The following is an 18,658-nucleotide window of genomic DNA, read 5'->3' on the forward strand; positions in this document are numbered from 1 at the left end:
GCAAGTTGTCTAAATGATTAAACCCTAAAAAAACAGATTAGAAGGACATGGGCACGTCTCAGGAATAAGTTCCTCTTTGCAACTGCCACCTTGAAGACTTGCTTAATTAATTGCATCAATTAAACTGAATAAATAAGGAGTTCAGTGAGACATCCATCTTTGCTTGCTTTGGCCAACTTGTGTGAATTTGTTCAACCCTTAATTAAATAAATCTGAGCTTACAGAAAAAATTGGTGTTGAAACTCATCTATAAAGGATAAGCTGTCAGCTACACTCTACCAGCCAAAGAGTACATTTTATCAGCTGCAGGTTGCTAGGCAACAGCAGTAGCGCACATGGCAATAAACAGGAAGTCTTCCATAGATGCTGTCTGTCCAATTATTCAACCACTGGTGCCACCTTTTACAGATTAAATAAAAAAAATAATTAAAAAAAGAACTTAAAGAACTGGAACATCACTTCACATTATGCATGTTGGGGCCAAAAAGTGGCCCCTGAACGCACCAGTTAAACTACAGCTAAAAACCTGCCAACATGTACGCTCTACTGTTGACGGTAACTCTCCATACCACCACCATACCAGTATGTGGCAGTGGTGTGAATTTGTCATTCAAAAGGGGAAACCGCAAGAACCAGGACTGCAGAGGAAGACTGATGAGTGCACATTAATCACATAACCATATTTCCCAAAATGTCAAACTGTTTATATATTAAGTTACAACTAGAAAAGCATTTCCTGAAGAAAATGCAAGTTTGATTGCCGCAGCTGAAGCATTGCTTTGAACGCTGATGTGAACGATTGCTCTGAATTGCTGGAGAATCTGCAATCTGAACTTAATTTGCTGAAACACAGTTAAGAATTTAGAAAGATGAAGCTCTTATCTGGAAAAGTAGAAAATGTTTTAATATTATGAAGATATGAAAGAGAAACAGCTGAAGACAAGAACAGTATGAAGTCACGACCTGAAAGAATAGCCTGTGAATATACCATATGAAAGGTCTGAGGGTGGAATAATACCATAAGACTATAAGAAGCTCAGGCTGTGTGATTTGAATGTGGAAAAGTAGTATACAGCTGAAGGATGATCAATATGACAGATATAATGCTTAAAGTCTGATAAAGACTACAAATATGGCCGCTTTGTATGCTTCTAGTGTGTCAGCATGTCACCATGGTAACAGCCCTGCCTGCCTGCCTGCCTGCCTGCATCCATGGCAACCGGAATGTTTATCAGCTGCCCCTAACTGCAGCTCTCTTTCCCCCTCCTAATGCATTTCCTATGTAAAACCACCCTCCGAACAACGTCTCATATTCTCCAAACCGAAGACTTTAGACGAAAAATAAGAACACCGTCAGAATCCCAAGAAGTTGCTCTACAACTGGTACGATTTTTATGTCTGGGATGTCGAAGATGTGGAGATGGCGGCGAGTTAGAAAATATGGCAGCTCTGCTTCTCTGTTTTTGGTTTTACATTATGTCTTAATGGAGGAATGACCGGCACTCTCCCCGAACAGCTCGATCTACAGGCAAAATGGTTTGGTGTTGAGTTTTAAGACCGACACCATCAGAACCCAGACCATTTTTCCTTCGAACTGGTGGCCAAATTATCCCTGTCAGACAAAAGGTGCAGACGTGACAGCAGGATAGAAACGCAGAAACTGGTTTAATTTTTTTCCCTCCCGCACTCTGAGCGATGACTCACCCACTCTAGCTCCCAACATTCCACGCAATACACACTAATGTTAAACTCAGAAGAGACCTCAAAAACCACTTCATCTTTAATCCCCTATCATTTGAAGACGGAGCTGAACTTCCAAATTCTGAATACAACTTTTGAAGACCAAGACGTTGGAAGTATTTTAAGCCTCGAATGGTTTCTCTAACTTAATATTTGTAGGAGCAGTAGCATTTTGCAAAATGCATGGTTTGAAGGGCTCTCCCATTGACTCCAATGTTAATTTGAGGGTGGAAAATGTTAAATATTTTTAATATTATAATATTTGTAATTATTATTGAAGGTTTCCGGGAATGTCCTGAATGAGCTGAATCTTTTGATGTTTGAATGGTTTGAATCGGCCCATGCATTCTGAAGATATGCTGAGCCAAAAAACGTACGGAAGAATAATAATAATAATAACTAGAAAAGCATTTCCTGAAGAAAATGCAAGTTTGATTGCCGCAGCTGAAACATTGCTTTGAACGCTGATGTGAACGATTGCTCTGAATTGCTGGAGAATCTGCAATCTGAACTTAATTTGCTGAAACACAGTTAAGAATTTAGAAAGATGAAGCTCTTATCTGGAAAAGTAGAAAATGTTTTAATATTATGAAGATATGAAAGAGAAACAGCTGAAGACAAGAACAGTATGAAGTCACGACCTTAAAGAATAGCCTGTGAATATACCATATGAAAGGTCTGAGGGTGGAATAATACCATAAGACTATAAGAAGCTCAGGCTGTGTGATTTGAATGTGGAAAAGTAGTATACAGCTGAAGGATGATCAATATGACAGATATAATGCTTAAAGTCTGATAAAGACTACAAATATGGCTGCTTTGTATGCTTCTAGTGAGTCAGTCTGTCACCATGGTAACAGCCCTGCCTGCCTGCCTGCCTGCCTGCATCCATGGCAACCGGAATGTTTATCAGCTGCCCCTAACTGCAGCTCTCTTTCCCCCTCCTAATGCATTTCCTATGTAAAACCACCCTCCGAACAACGTCTCATATTCTCCAAACCGAAGACTTTAGACGAAAAATAAGAACACCGTCAGAATCCCAAGAAGTTGCTCTACAACTGGTACGATTTTTATGTCTGGGATGTCGAAGATGTGGAGATGGCGGCGAGTTAGAAAATATGGCAGCTCTGCTTCACTGTTTTTGGTTTTACATTATGTCTTAATGGAGGAATGACCGGCACTCTCCCCGAACAGCTCGATCTACAGGCAAAACTGTTTGGTGTTGAGTTTTAAGACTGACACCAACAGAACCCAGACCATTTTTCCTTCGAACTGGTGGCCAAATTATCCCTGTCAGACAAAAGGTGCAGACGTGACAGCAGGATAGAAACGCAGAAACTGGTTTAATTTTTTTCCCTCCCGCACTCTGAGCGATGACTCACCCACTCTAGCTCCCAACATTCCACGCAATACACACTAATGTTAAACTCAGAAGAGACCTCAAAAACCACTTCATCTTTAATCCCCTATCATTTGAAGACGGAGCTGAACTTCCAAATTCTGAATACAACTTTTGAAGACCAAGACGTTGGAAGTATTTTAAGCCTCGAATGGTTTCTCTAACTTAATATTTGTAGGAGCAGTAGCATTTTGCAAAATGCATGGTTTGAAGGGCTCTCCCATTGACTCCAATGTTAATTTGAGGGTGGAAAATGTTTAATATTTTTAATATTATAATATTTGTAATTATTATTGAAGGTTTCCGGGAATGTCCTGAATGAGCTGAATCTTTTGATGTTTGAATGGTTTGAATCGGCCCATGCATTCTGAAGATATGCTGAGCCAAAAAACGTACGGAAGAATAATAATAAGAATAATAAAGACGTAGAATAACAATAGTTTGATTGCTTTGCAGCAATCAAACTAATAAAGACGTAGAAGAACAAGAGTTTGATTGCCATGGCAATCAAACTAATGAGTCACAAGTCAGTTTAGCTTAGCATAAAGACTAGCAACAGCTACACTGCTTTGTCAGTGGAAAATAACCTGAAGCTCCAGATCTAAGATGTCCATGATTAAATTGAATTAAGCTAAACTATTATAGGCAATAAGCACAAATAAATCTGGAAAACAAACAAGCACTTAAAAACTGTAAGCATACAACATACTGTACAATAATATTTATACTGTCACTGTGACTTCATCTTTTAGCAGAACTGTGCACCTTAAGGGGGAACAAGTAGTCGAGATGCTGCCTCTCTTCAAACATGCCTCAGTTCAGCCCACACCCATCCCCTTCTGCTGGACTCCTGGCACCAGAGAGGGCGTAATCAAGCCTCACTCTGCCCTCTCCCTCACAGTTCAGCTCAAATGCTCCAGCTATCCCTTTGAAACTCCATCCAGCTATCCTTTCAATGAATTTCCATGCATGTTTTTTTTTTTTTTCAGTGGCCACATATTTATTTTTCTTCCTCTGTCTCTGCTGGACCGACTCTCACGCTCGCCGCTGAGGCTGGACGAGCCGCCGACTCCACCAGTTAGCTCATTAATCACTCATCTCCTCTCCCCCTCCTCCATTCTGAGAAACCGAGTCGCTGTCGCTAATTAATGGAAAGCCCTTTATGACAGAACACAGGGATTTCCTGGAAATTAACCATTAATCCGGGCTTCCATTATATGTCTAATAGTATAGGGTGGGAGAGTGATGGTTTAAAGAGGTGGGAAAAGGGGGGGGGGGGGTCAGCAACAGTAGAAAGAAGTGATGCATTTCACAGGTCAGCATGTTCTCTTTAGTGATGTGAATTTACCAAAATTACAAAAATATTATGCACAAACACAGTGTTGTATCTCAGGCCATGATAACAGCATCTTCATAAAAGTGGGTCTGTTATTGAGGTTGTAAGACACGATATTTGTGCATTTGTTTACTTTCACAGTATTGTAGTTTGTTTGGACTTCCATCAGGGGGAACAGTATCTAAGAAAACATGGAAGGAAGCGGAATGAAAACAAAGGAAGAGGAAGGGAAACCAGAGCGATGGAGGCTGTCCCTCACTGGTCCTGTGGCGCCACTAAATGCCAGCGGTCACTTACTGAAAACCTTCTGTTTATTTATTCCTAATGAAAGCACAAACAATCCAACAAAATGACGAATGAAGGGAGATGTGATGGATTAAAAATCAGTCAGTGATTCTCACGTGAGGGTCACGTGATGCAGGATTGAGAGATGACAGCAAGTGAGAAGAGAGAGAAGGTTTGAGAGTGTGATGCTGCAAAGATCTGCAACCGTTGTCAGAGGGTTTTTCTTGTTTCTCACCATCACTGAATAAAAAGTGAGCGAGCCGATGACCTAAATCTAATCTCAAAATCTAACAATGTTGTAACTGTGTGTCTACAAGTTACTACAAACACTGAGTGTGAGAATGCAACACATTCCTGTGTGTTCACTGAATTATTTATGATCATTTTAGCTCCTGAGGAGAACATTCATCATCATCTTGACATGTCTGCCTTTTTGCTGATTTGTTAACCTATCCTCGATTCACCTCAGATTCTGTACATGCAGCCACAAATGAAGCGCTTCATGTGGACGATGTTTTCTCTAAATCAAGAATAACGTGAGGCTGATTTTCACAGTGTCTGACACTGAAGTATTTCATCATGAGATGGCAGCTTCATGGGGGCTGCTTTAGCCAGAAAATTTAAATTTACAAAACATGACTTTAATGCCTTCAAGTTCATAACCTTGGCAGAGTTAGATTTGGCATATTACAGGGAATAATTTAATATAGATGACCTAACAGGGCTGAACTGAGATTGATGACTAAGACAAACCGAGATTCTCAGAATGATCTCTTAGTCTGTTTAAAATGAACATGATCTTTTACTTAAATAAAATGACTAATATAGGTATGTAAAATGCAAGCAAATTATGCTAAATGCTAGCAATTATAAAACACTATATAAAGCAGTGGCTTCCAACCTATTCGCTGCTCCTCCTAACAGACTTTGATATGTTAAATCAGGATGTTTTTTTCTGACCAGTGCTTCGGCAGCACACGTCCACAGTACTAGTCAAAAACGTATCATTACACATGTTGCAGATCAGTATTTTAAAAGGGTATCACTAATTAGTGAGGAATATTGAGGTATAATAAATCAATCTGCTTACAGCGGAGGCACATGCCGGTTTTATTGATCTGTCTTCAGTTAGCAGGTGGTGACAAACAGGAGCAGATGACGAGCTGGCAGGGGGACAGAGAGAGATGTCAAACATGAGGCGACAATCTCTGAGGAGGGTGCACTATTTGCCACTGAGCCTCATGCTTGAGGTACTTTCAGACACACACACACACACATTTAAAAGGACATAACACTGAAATTTCTTTAAGACTTGTAACCACAATCCTTTAACCAGGCCTTTAAATTTAATGAAGGAAAAAGTGACCATGTGTATACAGATCGCCTCAACATGAGAACTACAACTACACACACACACACACAAGAGTCAAATGCAGCAGGAATTCCTGACAGCTTCCTTTTAAGGTCATGGAGGGAGCTGTGAACACCGCCTGGCCGGTGTCATCTTTACACTAAATGATGATGCTGTAAATATGGGCCATCGTTTTTTTAAGCATCACATACTCCTTCACCGCTACTCACACTGTGCAGCGCGTGTGGGGTCAGCACAGTCAAAACGAGGCCGAAGCCGAGCAGAGATGATGAACTTGGAAGAGGACTACGCCCACACGTTCTGATTCTGTTTACACAGTGGAGGCTGGATGTTCACTCTGCATTGCATGTAATTGCTTGTGATTCTCTCTGTTGACTTCAAAGAGCGGGAGGGCTGCAGTTCAAGGGTCAAAGGCTGTTGCCCAAATGCCCCCCAATTTCCTGTTTTGTCTGGCTGTGTGAGCAGAGCTAAGGGGAGCTAAGACGTGAAGGAGACAGCAGGACGTCACTCCCGTGCTTGCTTTCAGTCTCACATTAACTTATTTCTGCCCAGGGTGTTGCCAGTTTTAATGGGTATAAAGTGCTGCACACGAAGGTTAAAAAGTGGTATGCAGCTTCAACTCCCTTTTTTATCTTGTCAGGATGAAGTAGAACCTCGCTCTCCCACTCTTTTCTTTTCCCTCAATCTTAATTTAGCAGCCTAGATGGACCATGTTATTCTCTCTTGTGAGGGTAAAAAACACAAAAACTGCTCATTTTTGTACAGAAAACATAACAGCAAGCAAAAGTTTTCTTTGTGGGGTGGGGAAGAGGGGTTACGTGCGAGCGAGTGGCCCCGGTACTAAATTACACTGCAGCATGGTCCCTCTCAAAGCCCACATCTGGGATTGGCCCTGACAACTGGATGCCGTGCCTGCTCTAATTTTGGTTACTTTGTTTATAACCCTATAATAGAGACAGTATAGGACCACAGGGCTGGGATGAAGGAGAATGGTAGAGGAGGAGAAGCAGAAGTCATTCTGAAAACAACAAGCTTTTAGAGAAAAGCATGAAGCTGTTTGAATTCCTGCATGTGTGGAGATTAAGGCAAACTCTTGCTCTTTTGTTTCCTCCTAACAGGACTCACACCATCAAACCTGCAGGCCGCAGCTTGTTGAGGTGGATATAACAATAATAACAAACGTGCAATTATACTGGGATCAGATCAGCCCACTCACTCTTGAGAGCTAATCACTAAATTCACTTTGTCAACACAGTCACTTAGCAGACCTGATAATAAACAACATTTTTTTCCTCCCTGAGGACAGGGATCAGCTCCCCGGATGGAAACAGGAGCATGTATGAGTGTGTGTGTCTGTGTGTAAGAAGCAGTTTTAACATTTTTTTCAGCATTTGGGGGATTAGCCTGTCATCTGTGTATTGATCTGTCAGTTCAAGTCTTTAATCTCAAATATGTGAGCAGTTTCTTTTCAGGAGCCCCTGAGCAGCTACTTACTATAATGCTTGAAAATAATACTTAAATATCCATCAATAATTGCATTATCTTAGTTGGACATGTGCTAGAATTTTGCTACAGATGACTCTAGTTGCTGTTTTCTTAATAATATATATTACACAACAGTTCTGTGTGTTAATAATGCTTTAGAATAGTAATGATCCACTCTGCTAGGACTTAAGTTCACAACAGTTCAGAACTGGGAGACATTTATGCTTCAAGGACGCGCCAGGTGTCTGTGAAAGCATCATTTTATCTCCTGGGAGGAGTCTTCCCATCCAGTCAGGAAACATTCACTGATTATGAAGGCACTGATAATATTAATTGCCATGTGTTTGACAGAAGCTGACAGTGTACACAGAAATGAGCCCTTGAAAGGAAAGCTTGTTTTGCGCACGTAGGAGGGTACTGTACTCGGTTTGCTGATATAAAGTAAATCTTTGCATTCAACAATACTTAATTGATTGATCTTCATCCTTTTTGATAAAAAACTGGTCCATTTGAAGCCATCTGCTAACTGACACGCAACTTTAAACAATGAAGGAATATTTTTAATTGCAAAACAGTTTCCATTTTAACTATTAAAACAGTTCAATTCCTAAGACTTAGCGGCTCTGAGACAAAATCATGAAGAAATTTGTGAAAAAGAAAATAAAATTCAAGCAACAACAAAAGAGTTGCTGAAAGGATAGATTCAGTTTTTTTGGGATTGGTGTGCAAGATGTAATGTGTGACAACATTGTGCAACAGCAAAACCCTGTACGGGGATAAACGATATTTGGACTGTGATATTGTCCAAATAAGGAACATTTCATTTCATAATTTAGGGAGAAAATTGAGTTACAGGAGAAAGCAGAGAGAAAACAAACATGGAAAACAAGATTCCACTGTATCAGATTTGGATGGAGTTTAACTTAATAACAAAATTTCTTCCTGAATAACTTTGAGTTACTTGCCATCTGTATATTAGATTCTGTGTATAAAAATACTGCTCCGTCTGCTCTGCAGCTTCAGAATCTCTTCATCTGTCGGCGCTCTTGTCTTCTCTGCTTCTTCTCATTCACCTCCTCCGGTGCCGACGGGCTTTCTGCCATGAACCATGGACCCAGAAAGTTGACCCACAGCAAGTGCAGGGCACGGGCCGGAGCCTGACACACACAAACAGATGACAACATTAACATGTGACAACAGCGACCTCTTAGAAGTTCAGACAAACTGGACACCTTCTACAGAAGCTCTTACCAGCAGCCAGAGATACCAGAAATATGAGGAGATTGTACTGAGAACTTGCACTATGGCTGTAAGGAGGATGACGTCCTTCAGGTGCCTAAAATTAGAAATTACAGGCATTAATATAAATAAATATTTACTAAATAATGCAAATGTCTGTGCACATAGAAGAATAATTTTACAGCAAGACAAAAGTGCAGGTTTCAGAAGAATAGTATTATCATCATTCTGCATGACTGTTCATATTTTCCTGCCTATATGCTAACTAATAAAGGCAAATGTTTACAAACACTGAATGCTTGTGAAGCTTCCTGTCACAGTAAAGCAGAATCTAAGAATGAATGCAGCCTGTCAGGGGAAATCCAGGGCAAAAAAACCCCACAAAAGTGGCTTACACAGCATATCAGAGAAGAAAAGAAGAAAACTTAGTTTTCTTGTCAGTAAAGGTGATTGCAGTCACTTACTCAGCCATTCCCTGCTCCATGTTCAAGTCTATCCCTCCATCCAGCAGACTTCCATCCTCAGCAAACACTGGCTTGGCCATGGCAGACATGGAGCGGTAGCTCCCAACATAAACTGCTAGTGCAAAAATGAGCAGCAGCTACAAGAGACACAACAGGTTCAAAACCTGTGACTGTGTGTGGCACTTTATGTCATATAGTGGTACTGCATCACATATTAGATTTCTTTAAGATGTAACACAAAATAACACTAATACATACATTTGTTTTTAAAAGATTACAATATAGATGCATTTTTATTTTTGCATGTTCAACAAATAGATCAATTATTCTAATCCAATTCAATTGGATTAAACTAATTAACATGCGAGTTAAACCAATAAATGCAGATTCTTGTTTTAAATTGTTTATTTTGTTATTCGTTTGTGGATTATTTATTATAATTATGAGGATTGGATACACTCACCCATGTCCAAAATGTGGATGAACTGTAGAAAATAAGGAAATTTACAGCAGCATATATTGCCTGCAGAGGGAGAATATTTGGTGGGAGTCAGCACAAACAAAGTAGCAACAACTAGTCGACTACTTGGTCAGTCGATCAACACAAAACGAAACAACGTCTCTGATACAGTGACTTTAATGTAAATCGACTTCTTTAACTAGTTTACATACATATTTTTAAATACGTATGTAAACTTTTGCACCTGGCTTGGATATTTAATTCTGTACAAGATCACAACACAGTGTCATAGTTACAATTCCAGGAAACTGCATCACTTTTAAAACTGAAAATGTCTTGTCAGGAGATCACTACTTGTACAGCATCCAAGGATGCATTAAAGTTTGAAGAACTGCCTTGAATCAAATAGACATAATATCTCTTAATCCAGGACTGCAGCGTCCTTTTTATTGACACAGACACAAATATAAGACTGAGGTTCTTACGTTAGCTCCAAGGATGACTCTTGTGTAAAACTTCAGAGTCGCCTCATTCTCCTCGTAGATCTGCTTCTTTCCCTTTGTGCCAACTTTACCTTTGGGCTGTTGGGCAAAAAACAGAGTAGTGTTAGCATTGGTTTACAACCATATAAAGCAGTCCATGCATTTTTTATTTAAATCGAGCAATCTTTTATTTACACATGACCATTTATATATGGTAATAAGATGCATTCTGGGCAGATGCAGTTATTAAACAGTAAATAATAAAGCTTAATTGAGTCTGTGCATTTCCAACACATTCATCTAAATATACAGTGGTTAAATCCAGTATGCCTTTGCTATTAAATGAAACTCAGCAATAAAAAATTAAGAAATATGTCTGACAACCTTTGTCAAGGAAAAGATAAAACACAGAAAAAGGTGACAATAATATCTGTGGATTTACTTTTTCCCTTCATGCACCACTTATTTGCTTCTTGGGCTGCTTGTCAGTGTTTCTCTGTAGCTGTGTCACTCTGTACAGCAGCATTAGTTTGGGTAAACACTTATAGTAAATGTACAAGTAAATTAGTTGTTCCTGGTACTGCTGCAGCGGCATGTGTCTGATTCTCTTACCGCCATTCGCTCTCTGAAACGGGGCTGCTGATCTCTTCTGCTGCGTCTTCCTTGTCATGGACCTCTGACCCACCACCGCTTCTATCCCGTTATTCTGTTACTGCATCAAACAATCAAACTCCGGGGTCTCCCTGCGGGTAAAATGTCTTGAAACACATCAGCATTAGGGGAGTTTACGGGGAAGGCAACATATCCGGCGCAGGAATGTGACGTCATAAAGCGTCCTCCGCCAAAGAGGCTCGTTAAATGTTGGCGAGAGAACTCCATCTGCTGGTCCATTAAAGAAAAGAAAAAAAAATCAAAGTCAATTGCTTTAAAAATTGTAACAAAAATAAAATAATAACAACAGAAAAATATGGTTTACACAATGTAAGTTTGTGCATTTAGTTTTTACAAGTTTAAGTAATATATACGTTTTAATTTTTGCGTGTTCAGCTAATTCATGTGATCTATTACTCTATTCCAAAACATTTGAAACAACATGTATATTTATTAATGTATATTCAAACTGTTTTGTTTTTGGTTAAAAATGGCGATTTTCAGACATTTTTTTCCGCCCATGACGCGATTTGACCCTTCTCGCCCACCGTAGCCTGACTGGTGGAGCTACTTTCCAAACAACAACATAAGCTAAGGCTGCTTGAATCACTTGACTCTTATCTCAGTATCGGTTGATGCCTAATGCTAGCATGCTTCGCTATGCCACATAGCTAGTAGCAGAGTTAGCGGACCTCACTCACTCCTGAACTGTCACTTTATGGCATTTTAAACATGGAATACTTGCTCCAGGTGAAAATCGGCGCTCTTGTCGGTTTATTGCTCTTAACTCTGCTGTTTGGATTCATCCCTGCTAGAGTCAAATGGTTCAGACAAACAAACGGGAGAGGTTGGTACACGTTAATATAATATAATACTTACATAATACCAATATAATACTTCCAGCAACTGTTTACGGGGGCATTTGTTTAGTTAGTTGACATGTTGTTCTATTATTTACACCCTTACATTGAATAATGGTTTGTTTCGATCTCAGATAAACCGTCTCGAACAAATCAAACGTTTTATTTTGATTAGATTATGTCCTGTATTGTTACACCACAGCCGAAGTAAAAAGCGGAAGTTATTGATTATTTTAAATTGTCAGCAGTTTTCCAGAATGTAAAACCAGTTGCACATGAGCATGGAAACTTTAAATTGTCAGAAGATTAAATTAAGTTTGGTTAGAGGGCTCCGCCTCAGATTGGGGAATTTATAGGGTCCTAGATAGTGAGCCAGTCCTATCTCCAAGCGAATCACATGTTTCAGTTGCAGATAATGTTGTAAAGGAATTTCCCTGAATTTGATTTTATTAACTGTGACTTCAGAAGCTTTGAACGTCCTATTATATGAGATTAGAAACAAACATGTAGAATAATACAGTGAGCTCCAGATCTTAGTTACAGAATAACAAATATTTTATTGTAATTCTTACACTACTATAATGTTATAGTTATTAGCTGTCAGGCGAAGTGTGTGTGTGTGTCTCTGTGTGTGTGTGCATGTATGTGTGTATGTATGTGTACATTAGGTTATAACTACCAGGTCAACCTCTAACTGGTATAAGTGGAGTCACCTGATAGGGATGAAGCCTGGAGCCCAAAGCCTTCTCAGGCCATGGTCACATTTAAGTTATAAACACAAAAAAAGTCTGTGGAATTTTGGCTCCCTTAAATGGGAGTGAAAGTGTCATTTCTCCTTTTTACATCCTCACATTCTTCCTTGTGTGTGGGGAGGCCCCTGCTGAGTCATTTTGAATTTTGTGCTGTTCCTGTAAGTGGGATCATGTTTCAAATCATGTAATGTTCCAACAACTGTTCTGAATTTGAAAAGCATGACCGAATTTGGTAGCAATACCCCACCTGACCCCTAATCTCTCAATTCAAGTCTAATTATGTTATGTTATGATAATAACAAGAAAGAACATACAGCAATAATTGACATGTTTTCTCAAACTGTTTTGTTTTGTTTAGAATATTCTGTCTGCAGTGTTTTAGTTGCCTTGAAATATGGCACATGTTTTTATCTTTCCCTCTGAAGAGACCCACCGGACAGTTCTGAGCTTGATCAGCTGTTTTGCCGGAGGGGTTTTCCTCGCAGCATGTTTGCTCGACATCATTCCAGATTATTTGTCAGACATCAACACAGAGCTGGATGCTCGAAAGGTGGAGGTAGGTCCAACCACAGACTGATTTGACAGCAAAGCGTTTAATGTTTATTGTTGTGGTTATTATTATTTATTTACTTCTTGGCTGCCACACTGAAATTTAAAACTCTAATCCCTGTCTCGGTCTCAAATAGACCAGCTTCCCTCTTCCAGAGTTCATCATAGCTGCTGGCTTCTTCACAGTCCTCATAATGGAAAGGATTGTCCTGAACTGCCGGGAGATGCATGGGGCTCATGAGGAGAGAGCACCACTTATTCCAGACAACAGGAATGGACATGGCCACGGTCACAGTCCAGCCACAACCACTGATCTGGAGAGCAGTGGCCACCATGTCCACGTTGACTTTCAGGCCCACTCCCCATTTCGCTCCTTCATGCTGTTCCTCTCTCTGTCACTCCATTCGGTTTTTGAGGGCCTTGCTATCGGCCTACAAAACACTGACTCAAAGGTAAGGGGACAGACTAGAGGAGAGTGAAGTTTATAGTAACACACACCTCTGTGGTTCTTTGCAACATGTACTTTGTAAACTTTTGATCATAGGAATGTGTTGCTCAGTTGTTTCAGTTTAAAGCTTCAGAACGCTTTTACAGGAGTCAGATCAGTTTCCTCTGATTATAAGGAGTCTCTGCACACCATTTGTCTTTATTGCCTGACAAATTAATGGCATAAATAACATGGAGAACAGCAAAACAAAAAAACTTTATATTGTCTTTTTTGCAGGTGTTGGAGATCTGCATTGCTATTCTTGTCCACAAGAGCATCATAGTGTTCAGTCTATCTGTGAAGCTGGTCCAAAGTGCAGTCCGCCCCTTTTGGGTTGCAGCATACATCGTGGTCTTCGCCCTGATGTCACCTCTAGGCATTGGCATCGGCATCAGCGTGATGGAGGCCCAGCTGTCGGAGGGAGCTCTAATTCAGGCCATCCTGGAGGGGATCGCTGCGGGGACCTTTGTTTACATCACTTTCCTTGAGATCCTCCCACATGAGCTCAATTCACCTGGGAAGCAGCTCCTCAAGGTGCTCTTCATCCTGCTGGGCTTCAGCATCATGGCAGCGTTGACATTTTTGGGCTGAGGGACCCGTTGTCATGTCAACTGACAGATCTGTCAGACGTGTTCCGACTGCTGCAGCTCCTGCAACTCCGTGAGTCACTTTAGTACAAAGAGACATTACACCCACTCCACTGTTACACCCAGCTCTGCAGTTTATTGTGCATCGGTTGGTGTTTTATTACTTTTAACATATTTTAAAGACAATATTTTATATTTCCTTTTAAGATGATTTTATGTAAAGAAGAATCTGGATAGCTTTATTCAGAAACAGATACAGGGGTGGATCCCCCACTAATCACTGACCATTTTGAAGTGCTTTTACAGAATGTAAATATATGACTCCTCAGTTATGTAAGTACATCAGTACCTTAAGGTGTTTACATGTTTTGTTTTTTAAATAGTTCTTTGATAGTGCCTTCACTTTTGCTGAAGTTTGTTTCTTCAAAAACATAATTATGCCCAGATACATTTGTCCATTCACTGGTGGTAAAAAGGCTCACTCCCTGTAACTCACAGCTTTATTTATCAGAGGGAAGTGTAAAAGAACTTGGTTATATTTTACCGTAATAATGGTTCATTATACAGCACACAAAGCTCTATTATCATGTATTTTTCTGCGTACAATCAATGCAGTTATAGCAGCGAACTTTGTTAGTCATGTGATTAATAGCAGGAAGTAAGAATATGTGGCACAAAAAAGGGAAACTGTCAGCAAAGAAAAGAAAATGTGGTGTGCCTCAATTTCGTTTTTTTTTTCATCTGTCAGCTGATTTGTATGCCAAGCAGCAGCTTTCCTACAGTGTTGTAATAAACCTGTTCTGTGTCAACAGCTGTTTAATTTTAAACTGCGGTTTTTGTGCCTTTTGTCACTTCATGACAGGCGAGATGTTTTATGAACCTGATCAAAGTAAAGGTGTTCAGATGTTCGCCCGGTCTTTGTGTCTTTTCACACAGTAGTTGTTGCTGGTGCTGAATGTGTGTTTCCCCACTTTGTTTCTGCTGTGCTGTTTGTGTGTTGGCACTAGTGACAACAGAGTATTGGGACCACTTGGTGGGAGTGTTGATCCTCTCACTGATAGTCCCCCCGCAGTATGGAGAGGCAGGCGCTGCTTTCCAAAACTCATACTCTTGCTTTTTACTCGTAGAACACACTGACTGCACTCAGACTGTTACATTACTACATCACCGCTTGATCTTCTTCTTCACATGGTTGAAATATTAGAAACCAGATGTTTGGTGCTTCTTTTCTTTTTTCTGAGACACAACTAAAATCATTTGCAGATCTCCCAGTGTTCTGCTGTTACTTTTAAGTGTCGCCTGCCTTCAGCTCAGTCTTGTGACAAAAGGTTGTAGATGAGAATATCCAGAAAGGCTTAGTGGGTTTTCTTTCTTTTTCTTTTTTATTCTTCTGTATGTTTTTTGGCGCAGCGTATCTTCAACTTCAAGTTTTTTTCAAAAAATTATAATTTTATTTATTCAAACAGCAGAACAGCCAATGTCATGATATGAAGAACATTATTTGATAGCTGCAGGGTGCCATAACCTGCAGGAGGTTTCTCCACATTAAGGAACTTAACTGTGTACGTGCCACAAAAACACTTAGATATGTGAGATGTGATAACACACAGAGGCCTTGTTAACCCCTGTTTGTCTCTGTCAGGGAATAGGAGGCTATTCATAAACATCCACTAATGAGAAGTGCTGAACAATAGGTACAGTAAAGTCTGCCAGTTTCTGAATGAGAGGCCTCAGTGTGCCGAGGAGGGAGACCCAGCAGAGCATCGAGCTTTAGTGCGGGATGGACGCGTCCTCTGTTCACCCACAGCTCATTAACCTCCTCTCTCAGTAATGGCTCTCAGCTGTACTCTTGCGTTTTTGCTCTGAGACATGATGCAGATCAGGCGTAGAGCAGGTTTTCATGCTGCAGGGACATGCTTGATGCAAGAAGCAGGTGATAATAGCTCTTTAATACCTAGAAAAATGTGTTTGATTGCTGCATGCTGAAGGATTCGCTGGAGAAGCTGAAATCTGAGCTGAATTTGTTAAAGAAATGGTCAAAACTGAAGTTAAATAGAAGACTGGATTTTATCCGGAGCTAACAAAAAAAAACAGGTTGAATCATTTTCATGTTGGAAGATAAAACACTGAAGATAACCTTGATTTGTCAAACAGCTGAAATTGCATCTGAACCTGAAACGGTTGAATTTGAATCATTTTAATGTTGAGTAAAACACAAGCAACAAGCAAAAGAAATCAATAAAAATATTAAGTTTACAAACAGGTTATGAAAAAGAGGTGCGTGTTGTGCCGTCAGCCTCAAGAACTCTTAGTTTGGATTTAAAAATGCTCAATGAAATTAACTCAGTTATGTTCCATGTCTTTCTGCAACTCATTCTATGTAAGAGGTTCAGCGACAAAACCTTTTTACCCAGTTCAGTACAGCAAACTAGACTAAACTAAACCAATGACCGATCCAAGAAGAAGCCTAATTCTGGAACCATGTGGCACCCCCTTGTGGACAGAACTTATTCAGAACACAAACTGTTATATTTAATGCAGTGAGTCCTCTTAATCAATCTGGTAAAACACAAAAAACACACATGAATAATTCATAATTATATTCTGAGCGAGCCAGAGACACACATGTCCTAAAAAAGTGTTGGCTGAATGGTTTCAATAGAACAAAGTCTGCAGGAGATGAAAAGACCAAAACAAAGAAAGAACAATAAATAAAGGGAAAGAGAAGAACTAAATATGAAGAAGATGGTTAGCTTAGCTTAGCTTAGCATACATTTCAGTAGTAGACTTGCGTTAAATACTCAGCACAATAACTAAATATAGCCCACTTAACCACCTAAATACCCATCCAGAGCAATGGAAGACCCAGCCAGCTTGGCTTATCTTGCTGTCTGTGACTTGACAAATGCCTGAGAATGTTAATTCAATAAAGGCAAAAAGAAGACACAAATAATGCTGATTAGAAAATATAAAACAGGTGAGATGGGTGTGGGAGCTGTGGCTCATCATTAACGAATGAGGACAGGTGTGGACAGTGAAATAAAAGTGTTAAAAAGAGACGAAAACATGAACAGTAAGCAGAAAATGTGATAAAAATGAATACCATTCTAACACTTTTAATATGTAAATACTGTGGTTTGCTGAGCTAAAGGCTAGCATCAACATGCTAACCTTGTCCCCCTGTCAATCCCATTTTAAAGTTGTTGTTTAGGACATTTACATCAAAGCCTGTTATGTCATCATGTCTGCTAATTAACACAAAATACCAAGTACAGATAAAGCTAATGTTTTTTCTGCACTAGAATAAATGCCAAAGTTTTAGTCGCATGTTTATGTGAATATTTGTATCAAACTTTTTGGTGGAGGAGGAATTATGGTGTGGGGTTGTTTTTCAGGAGTTGGGCTTGGCCCCTTAGTTCCAGTGAAAGGAACTTTGAATTCTTCAGGATACCAAAGCATTTTGGACAATTCCATGCTCCCAACCTTGTGGGAACAGTTTGGAGCGGGTCCTTTCCTCTTCCAACATGACTGTGCACCAGTGCACAAAGCAAGGTCCATAAAGACATGGATGACAGAGTCTGGTGTGGATGAACTTGACTGGCCTGCACAGAGTCCTGACCTGAACCCGATAGAACACCTTTGGGATGAATTGGAGCAGAGACTGAAAGCCAGGCCTTCTCGACCAAACTGTGTGACCTCACCGATGCACTTTTGGAAGAATGGTCAAAAATTCTGATAAACACACTCCTCAACCTTGTGGACAGCCTTCCTAGAAGAGTTGAAGCTGTGACTCAAGGCAGGTGAGCGAATTCTTTTGGTAATACAGTGTAGGTTTTGATATTTCAGTCCAAAACACAAAGGCCTCTGTCTGGCTGTGCTAAAGTCAGAGGAGTTCATCTTATGGAGAACATGAATCTTTCCAAAATAACACTCTGTGCTTTGGTAGTTTGGATCAAAGAGGGAAGCCAATGAAAGAGCTGATGTTAGAGCTGTAATGACCACAGAGAAGGTACTTCATGCATAAAAAAAATCTCTATCAATCTCCAAACAATCAAAGCAAACGATTGATTCTCAATTATTTTAATTAACAGCCGGCACTAAGAGAGACCGTCTTATGTCGTGCAATCATGGGTAAGTAATCCATAATCTGGGAACCAAAACAAGTGGTCCCCTCTCAGGGAGGATTTCAAAGAATGTGCAGGGGAGGAGAGTGTGAGTGCTCCTTCACAGGTGGTCGCCATGCTCAAGATGAAATCCTCCCTTTTAAGTGTGGGGGCAACATCCAGTCTGTCACATGTGAAGATGACGTCTGAAGATTTGTTGCCTTGTTTCTGATGTCTGTAATGTTTTACAACATCTTTGATACTTTTATTGTGTTTTTGCCTCCTCCTCCACCATCCCAGCTCGCCGTCTCGTCACAGTTTCGTCAGTTTGCATTATGTAGATTAGACACTCATTGTAATCCACTGTGTCATTTTAATCCTGCTTTGATTGGCGTTTCCAGTAGCCC

General features: G+C 40.1%; 2 protein-coding genes across 2 annotated transcripts; one reads left to right on the forward strand and one right to left on the reverse strand.

Moving 5' to 3' along the window:
• Positions 1-7,859: 7,859 nt before the first annotated feature.
• Positions 7,860-11,075, reverse strand: tmem208 (transmembrane protein 208). Its single transcript, XM_028402551.1, has 6 exons — positions 10,875-11,075; positions 10,266-10,361; positions 9,784-9,843; positions 9,321-9,457; positions 8,869-8,953; positions 7,860-8,774 (listed from the first exon to the last, which is right to left on the reverse strand). The coding sequence occupies exons 1-6, from the start codon at positions 10,878-10,880 to the stop codon at positions 8,637-8,639; spliced, it is 522 nt and encodes a 173-aa protein (XP_028258352.1). The 5' UTR covers positions 10,881-11,075; the 3' UTR covers positions 7,860-8,636.
• A 410-nt stretch (positions 11,076-11,485) lies between these two features.
• On the forward strand, positions 11,486-15,056 carry slc39a1 (solute carrier family 39 member 1). The gene is made up of 4 exons (XM_028402803.1): positions 11,486-11,760; positions 12,951-13,081; positions 13,212-13,526; positions 13,799-15,056. The coding sequence occupies exons 1-4, from the start codon at positions 11,646-11,648 to the stop codon at positions 14,150-14,152; spliced, it is 915 nt and encodes a 304-aa protein (XP_028258604.1). The 5' UTR covers positions 11,486-11,645; the 3' UTR covers positions 14,153-15,056.
• Positions 15,057-18,658: the final 3,602 nt, after the last annotated feature.

Source organism: Parambassis ranga, chromosome 3 (assembly GCF_900634625.1).
Source record: "Parambassis ranga chromosome 3, fParRan2.1, whole genome shotgun sequence".
In the NCBI taxonomy this organism is placed as follows: Eukaryota; Metazoa; Chordata; class Actinopteri; family Ambassidae; genus Parambassis; species Parambassis ranga.